This window comes from Orycteropus afer, unplaced genomic scaffold (assembly GCF_000298275.1).
Source record: "Orycteropus afer afer isolate SDZICR_OR568_19922 unplaced genomic scaffold, OryAfe1.0 scaffold00018, whole genome shotgun sequence".
In the NCBI taxonomy this organism is placed as follows: Eukaryota; Metazoa; Chordata; class Mammalia; order Tubulidentata; family Orycteropodidae; genus Orycteropus; species Orycteropus afer.
The window spans coordinates 4,348,947-4,357,247 of NW_006921605.1; the positions used below are offsets into that span (position 1 = coordinate 4,348,947).

Genomic DNA, 8,301 nt, shown 5'->3' on the forward strand with positions numbered 1-8,301 from the left:
TAGGGGTTGGGGGTTGGGGTGAGGAGAGGGTGAAGCCAGGACCAAGGAATGGGGTACAGGCCACGGGGCTGATGGCTGGTGAGGCCTGGACCAGGCCAGGAGTGTAGGTTACAAGGTGAGGCCATAGGCCAGATGCTGCGGTACAAGGTAATGCTAGGCTCAGGAGCTAGTGCTGGAGTCAAGACTGGGGTGCAGGGTGAGGCTGCGGGCTGGGCTGCCTCTAGGGTGCAGACTGAGACGTGATGGCCTTGGCCGAGATGAAGGGCCCTCGCCTCCTGGCCTGGAGCCCTCAGCTGCAGCTCTGTGACCCAGCTGTGTTCCCTTCGTGCCTTCTGACCGCAGCCCCAGGGTCTCACCTACTCACCCCCTGGGCCGCCCCCACTGGCACCGCACAGAGTGGTACAGCCCTGGGTGCCCGGACAGAGCTGGTTTGTGGTGGGTGGCGGCACAAGCCTCTGGGATATGAGGCTGGGGATGAGGCAAGCATTTCCAAGGACCCTCTGGGCCTCCCCGAAGGGCTGCAGCCCCAACTCTGGCCGGGCCTGTGCCCACCCGTCAGGACCCCCAGTTCTCCCTCCCTCAGCTGACCCGTACTCCTGGCTCTGCTCTGGGGGAGGTCCCCCTGGATCTCACAGAGGAGCAGGCTGGGGAAGGGTCCAGCAGTGGCCACCCCTCTCCTCCTGCCCTAGGGGTTCTGGAGAAGCCGCTGGAGAAGAAATCGGGGAGGAACTACGGGCCGCCAGGCACCAAGAAGCTCATCTACTTCATCGATGACATGAACATGCCCGAGGTGGACAAGTACGGCACAGTGGCCCCCCACACGCTCATCCGTCAGCACATGGACCACAGACACTGGTAAGCAGGCCCCTGGGCGGCAGGCTGCAGGGTGGCCAGGGCCAGGGCTGGCCAGGCCTCTGCTCCGCCCCCAGCTCGGGGCCCAGAACCGCTGTGGAGCTGGCTGAGGTGCAGCTTGAGTGAGGGGTGGTCCATTTCTTCCTTGTGTGTTGTCACATTCTCCGAATTGTTGAGACCCGTCACGTTGCACAAAGGGAATTCCTGGGAGAACAATGTGGACCAGCCTCAGAATCATCAAAGAGACCGGGTGCTGGTCTGAGGGAGCCTGGTGAGACCCCCAGGACCACGGCCCTTCCTCACCCTTCAGGTCTAGGGGTGAGCATTGGCCTCAGGGAGACACACTCCCTGCAGCTGTCAACGTGGGAGAACAGAAGGGCAGTGTTTGCGCAGGGAGACGGCTCGGGGCTGGAGTGCACAGGAAAGAAGGACACCGGGAAGAGGCAGCTACAGGGAGGAAGTGGGCAGAGAGCTGTTACACTGCGGGGACTCAGTCAGTGTCACAAGACAAAATGTGCATGAACTGCTGTACGGAAAGTGAATCTGCTCTGTCAGCTTTCACCCAAGTCACAATACAAATTTTTAAAATAAAGGGAGTCCCTGGTGCCACGGACGGTTAAGCAGTTGACCACCAGCCAGAAGGTTGCCAGCTCGTACCCACCCAGAGGTCCCTCAGAAGCCAGGCCTCATGCTCTGTTTCTAAAGGCAACAGCCTTGCAAACCCTAGGCAGCTGTTCCACTCCGCACACGTGGTGTCACCGTGAGTCGGAATCAACCGGACAGCAACAGGGACAAGTGGCATAAAGGCAACGAGGAAATCACTGCCCAGTGACAAGGTCCCTGAGCAGGAGCGTGGGATGGTGCCAGCCTCCCCGCCCTGTGGCACTCTCTGGGCACACACTGGGGGTACTTCCTGGGCTGGGCTGCTCTGTGACTGAGGGTTTGTTGGGTGGGCATGACTGAAAGCGTGGGAGCGGGGGAGGGGAGGTTTGGGGAAGAAGTCGCTCAGAAGCGCTTGACCACAGAGAAGATGCGAGGCCCAGGGACTGAAGACATCGGGGGGCAACCTCCAGGGTGTTGACAGTGGCAGCGTGGCGGAACTACACGAAGCGGGTGCTCCCCTTTGAAATGCCTCGTGACGCCTGTAGCGAACCTCAGGTTCTGCTGGTGACAGTGTTTAAATGATCCGTCCTCCTCTGAGTTGCACCGACTGTGCGGGGAGGTGACACGGGCAGGAAGGAAATGAGGGAAGGACAAGCTGCTAATTGTTATCGTCGAGAGTCTGTTGAATCGTGATTTCTTGGTAAGCATGCAGGCCGTGTATCTCGGTTCTCTCGCCGCTAAACAGAAACCACAAGTGCGTGGCTTCAGCAAAAGGAAGTTATTCTCCCGCAGTTCGGGAGGCTAGGAGTCCAAGTTCAGAGCGCCAGCTCCTGGGGCAGGGGAAGGGCCCTCCACCTTGGGCCTCAGCTCTGCCTCCTGTTCCAGGCCCCCTGGAGCAAGCTAAAGGTTTCTTCTGACTGGTGCAGCTGCTGGCACTGAGGCTGACGAACCCAAGATCCACAGGTGAAATGGCACGATCCCAAGATCGGCAAACGGCATGACAGACCTCGGGGTCAGGTCCAGACCTGCAGATGAAGACTTGGCCTGATGCTGGAGCCAAATGTGCCAAAGAGCTGGAGCCCATCGGCGCTCCCCCGTATACGCTGGAAGCAGCCACACCCCAAAGATGACTAATCAGCCGCTCACAGCAGGTTCCACCGCGTTGATTGCGCCCTGTCCGGTCTCATCACAGGCAACAATGCATCCAGCTACTCGAAGTCACGGCCCAGCCGCGTGGGTACACAGCCTTAACTGCCACCCTGTGCTCGTGCTCAGCCTTTGTCACAGGTACTGAATCAATCTTCCGTGGTCTGCAGTAAACCAGTCACCATGAGCTGGTCCCAAAGTCCAGTAAGTCAAATAGCATTTGCTCCTCTTTCCAAGAATGCCAGGAAAACGATGAACGAAGGTGATACTGAGTCTGGATGGAGCAAACATCTGACGGTTGAAATGTACACAGAAGAGTCGATAGCAGCCATTAAACTCAAAGCAGAGAGCAGCTGTGTGGGTGCAGGGACGGAGGGACGCACCGTGGGTGGCACGATCACGCCACGACACGGCAGAGATGGCGGTGGCTGCAACGGTAAAGTTTAGCCAATAGTTCATTCCGTGTGTCAATTCGTGAACTGACTTCCTAGGAACAGCTGTCCTTGCATAACTCGACTGGTGATGGTTCACCGTGGACCTTCAGATCAGACATTATCGCTTAAGAAAACCTTTGCAAGTTCCTCTGCGGCATCAGCCAGGTGACACCTTACTTTCCTTAAAGGGCTCAGCTGTTGGGTTTTCATGTATCTAACTTCCGTAGTGATAGCGCCTCGGAAACCCAAGGAGGGGTCGCTATGAGTCGGGTCCGACTCGACAGCACATAACAACAACAACAATGCCGGTAATGTCCATCCTGGATTAAAAGAAATCGCAGACTTGAGGAACTTTAAGAATATACATAAGTGTGTGTGGGTGTGTAAGTATAGGTGTATATGTGTGTGTGTGTCCCAGATGGTACAATGGTTAAGCGCTCAGGCACTTAACTGAGCAGTTCAAACCCATCAGCTTCTCCCTGGAGCCCCCTTTAAAGTCATAGCCTAGGAAACCCTATGGGGTAGTTCTGCTCTGTCCTTATAGGGTCACTGTAGTCGGGATTGCCTTGACGGCTGCTAACCAGTCAGTGGTTCAAACCCACCAGCTGCTCCGTGGAAGGAAGTTGGGGCAATCTACTTCTGTAAAGATTTACAGCCTCAGAAACCCAGTGGGGGTCACTGTGAGTCAGAATCGACTCAGTGGCAGGGAGTTTGAGTTTTTTTTAATGTATATGTGTGTGTGTGTGTGTGTGTGTTTACTGAGTATTTACTTCATTTCAGGGACCATCCTAAGTGTTCTGTTGAGTGTGGGAATTAACTTGTTAGATCCTGCTAATGAGCCGTCACACAGATGAGAGTATGAGGCACAGAGGTTGCAGGCCTTGCCCAGAGCCCAACGCCATGCAGGAAGAGCTGAAACGCGACCAGCCCAGGCCTGCACCTGCCCTCTCTTGCTCCCCTTTCCGGCTCTTTCCTGAGAGTGCAAAGTGTAACTGGCTGTTTCACATGGATGCCACAGTCACCGAACTCTTGGTCACGTGCCAGGTGTCCTGGCGGTGGCCCGCGGTGGGCAGCGCTGATCCTCGTGTCCTTCCCAGGTACGACAGGCAGAAGCTGACGCTGAAGGACATCCACAACTGTCAGTATGTGGCCTGCATGAACCCCACTGCGGGATCCTTCACCATCGACCCCAGGCTCCAGGTGAGCAGGGCCCATGCCCACCTCCGCCCAGGGCCATGAGTCTGAGGCTCCCTTTGGCAAAGGAGAATAAAAGCATGGGTTGGGGACATTGGAGCTGTGGGAGCATCACCCTGTGACCCTGTGGGTCGCTCACTGACTTCTCAGAATGGGTCGGGAAACTCGGGGGCTGGGGTGTAGAGTGGCCAGAGGCTAGCCGGCCCTCCCTACACCCCAGCTGCCAGATTTAGCGAATAAAAACACAGATGCCCCGTTAAGTTTGAATTTCAGATAAGCAACAAACCATTTTGAGTGTATGTCCCATACAATATATACTAGATAGATACATGATAGACAGGTAGGTAGATAGATAGCCAGGTAGGTAGATGACAGACAGGCAGACAGGTAGACAGACATGTGGTTTATCTGAAGTTCACATTGAACAGGGCATCCCTACCCAGCAAGACCTCACCTCTCAATGCTCAAGGCAGGTGGAGACGTGGGCTGCACGCCCAGGCCTGTGCTCTGAGCCACTCCCCTGCCCCTCCCAAAGTTTTTGTTACTCGAGGCTTCACCCATCCTCGGTATTTAATGTGACTTTACTGTCCCTGACCAAGCCAAGTGACAGCAGGCAATGAGGATAGGTCTGCCGTCCCAGCAGGGGCCCCCACCCCGAGCTGGGCGCCGGAGCCGCCTGACGCGGGTTGGCGCCTGTTGTCGCCCGCCCCGAGCAGCGCCACTTCTGTGTGTTTGCTGTGAGCTTCCCGGGCCAGGAGGCTCTCACGACCATCTACAGCACCATCCTGGCCCAGCACCTGGCCCTCCGCTCGGCCCCCGTGGCGGTGCAGAAGATGAGCAGCCAGCTGGTGGCCTCGGCCCTGGGTAAGCTGGCGCCTCTGCCCCTGGGCTGCCGATAGAACCTGCCTGGTGGGGCTGCCGACTCCTCCGTGCTGCCCCGGTAAATACCTCACGTCGACCCGGGACCAGTGTTTTCACATGATGCTGTGCCTCCACAGGAGACAGCGTGAGATCCAGGGGAGCGGGGCAGAGGACACTCCGCCCACAGAAAGGACTCTCACGTCAGAGCAACGAGCTCCCTCCCTCTTAGCTGTGCAGGTCTCCCACTCAGAGTGTCACCATCCGTAGTCCATTTGTTTGAATAACCTTCCTTTAAGCTCTGCACTTCCTGAGGCCATTAAGAAGATAAGAATCGATGGGTCTTTTTCCTATAACAGCTTTGCATCAGAAAGTTGCTGCAACATTTCTTCCCACGGCCATTAAATTTCATTACGTCTTCAACCTCAGGGACCTGTCCAACATTTTCCAGGTACTGATCTTTTAGCTCTGCGGCATGCCTCCTTAGGGTCCCTGATCCACGGGCACTCTCCTCCTGTGCACTGTCAGGAGAGAGAGCTGAGGGAGTGACGGTGGATTGATGATGGTGATGATGGAGGGGATGGAGGGGATGGTGGTGATGAGGATGGGGATGAGGATGGTGATGGGGATGAGATGGGTGATGGAACTAATGGTGGTAGGATCGTGACGATGGTGGTGATGGTGGTGATGACCCTGATGATGACGGTGGAGGTGATGAGGATGGTGATGGGGATGAGATGGTGATGGCACTGATGGTGGTATGATGGTGGGGATGGAGGTGATGGTGGGGATGGAGGCGATGGTGGGGATGGAGGCGATGGTGGGGATGGAGGTGATGAGGACGGGGATGAGGATGGTGATGGGGCTGAGGATGGTGATGGGGCTGATGGTGGTGGTGGTGATGGTGATGGTGATGGGGATGGTGGTGGGGATGGGGATGGTGGTGGGGATGAGGCCAATGACTAGGGTGATGGGGATGAGATGGGTGATGGAGCTGACGGTGGTAGGATGGGGATGGTGGTGGTGGTGATGGTGATGGTGGTGGGGATTAGGATGGCGATGGCACTGATGGTGATGATGGTGGTGATGGTGGTGATGACCCTGATGATGACGGTGGAGGTGATGAGGATGGTGATGGCACTGATGGTGGTGATGACCGTGATGGTGATGAGAATGGCGGTGATGTTTGCTCTCCTCTGTTGACTGCTTACTCTGAACCAGGCACTGAGTTTGGCCACTCACACTCCCATTTTCCCTGAACAGTCCATAAGGTTGGCACTTACGTATCCCCATTTTACAGAGGTGGAGTCTGAGGCTAAGGAGGTTGTCATGCCTGTCTTCCTTTGTTTCATGTATCAGCTCAAATGTCATGACCTCACAGAAGCCCCACCTCACCCCTACATTCCCACTGCCCTGCTTATTTCATTTATAAACCAAAACCAAAACCAATGCCGTCTAGTCAATACTGATCCACAGCAACCCTATTGGACAGAGTGGGTTTTTACAGAAGCAGACTGCCTCATCTTTCTCCTGCAGAGCAGCTGGTGGGTTTGAACCACCGGCCTTTTGGTTAGCAGCTGAGAGCTTTACCCACTGCTCCACCAGAGCTCCTTTGATTTCATTTCTAGTATACATCACAATATAAGATTACTTTGTTATTTGGTTTCTCTGGCTGTCTCCCCACTGTACACCCCATAAAGGCAGTGTCTGTCTTGCCACTGTTCCCAGAGCCCAGAACAGTGCCTGGCAAGGAGCAGACGCTCAGTGAGCACTTGGTCAACCTACCCAAGGCCACTTGGTTACTAAATGGCAAGCCAGGCGGGACCCAGGCAGGCTTGCTGTGTGGCCCAAGCTCTGGGGCCTTTGATCATCTACCTCGCCATGGTCAGCCACCCTTGTCCCTTCCCCACCCTCCACCCTGCCCCCCAGGCCACAGACACAGTCTCTGGCCAGCAGGGTTTGCATGGCCTTGGTGGTCGGTGGCTTCACAGATTACTCCCTGCAGCAGTGACCACTCTGTCTCTCACCTCACCTCTGCACAGCACGTGCTGTGCCTTCATGATGCACCTACACACACTGACTGCTCTGTGTGGGGGGCAGGGACTCCTGTTTTCTTTGGTAGAGATCCTGAAGACCCCACTGGATCTTGTTCGCTTGTGGCTGCATGAAGCTGAACGAGTGTACGGTGACAAAATGGTCGACAAGAAAGACCAGGAAACGTTGGGCAGGGTCACCGTGGCTTCCACCAAGAAGTACTTTGATGTAAGTCAAGCCCCCAGCATCCCTCTGGTGCTGCTGCTGATGACAACGGTAAAAGTGATGACGGTGGTGATGTGATGATGAAGGTGATGAGCCATCGTCACCCGGAAGGGGCCCGTCTGCCTGGGGCTGAGGGTCCTGCAAGAGCCCTTTGGTGGGGCTGGGATGGTCCACGTTAAACCAAAACCAAACCCGTTGCCATCAGGTTGCTCCCAACCGTGGTTCCCACATGGGTCGGAGTAACATGTCTTCCATGATGTCTTCATGGCTGTGACTTTTCAGAAACTGATTCCCAGGCCTTTCTTCCAAGGTGACTCTGGGGGGGTGTGAGCTGCCAGCCTTTGGTTAGCAGCTGGGCGTCTGGCCATTCGTGCTGCCTGGGGCCTCCACGATCCACTGGCAGGTAGCTGTGGATGTGCGGGAGGAGGCGTTGGCCGTTCAGCGGATCAGAGCAGAGTGGTCTCCCTCCACCCCCCTGGGTCAAGGAAGGCCCTGCTTGCTTCCACAGGCTCTGCTGGTGTGTCCCGGGTTTGCTTGGTGGCCTGTCTTCTTGGATTAGTCATTCATTCCTGGCATGGCAGGGACCCACAGCACCAGCAGGGTGGGGCCCTGGAGACTCAGCCTGGTGTCTCAGAGATCTCTTGGGTCATCCGGGCAAGGAACAGATGCTGCTAATATCATCTATCATCCGTGGTGGCAAAAATAAACAGGTGTCATGTCCCCAATTCTAGGATCTCAGTGACGAACTCTTATTTGCCAAACCAAATATCTTCTGCCACTTTGCTCAAGGGATCGGCGATCCCAAATACTTCCCTGTGTCCGACGTAGCTCATCTGAACAAGCTATTGGTAGAAGTGCTGGAGAGCTACAACGAGGTCAACGCCGTCATGAACCTGGTGAGTGGCGCGGGGCTGGGAGCGAGGCCAGGACACGGGACCAGGTACCTCTCCTGTTT

The 8,301-nt window shown here is 56.0% G+C and overlaps 1 protein-coding gene across 1 annotated transcript in view; it reads left to right on the plus strand.

Annotated features, from left to right (window-relative positions):
• DNAH17 (dynein axonemal heavy chain 17) overlaps positions 1 to 8,301 on the plus strand; it is a 128,661-nt gene that overhangs the window by 66,000 nt on the left and 54,360 nt on the right. Inside the window, 6 exon segments of the mRNA XM_007959838.1 lie at positions 690 to 855; positions 4,133 to 4,235; positions 4,946 to 5,093; positions 5,447 to 5,538; positions 7,188 to 7,349; positions 8,078 to 8,242. Coding sequence (XP_007958029.1) covers positions 690 to 855; positions 4,133 to 4,235; positions 4,946 to 5,093; positions 5,447 to 5,538; positions 7,188 to 7,349; positions 8,078 to 8,242 — 836 coding nt within the window.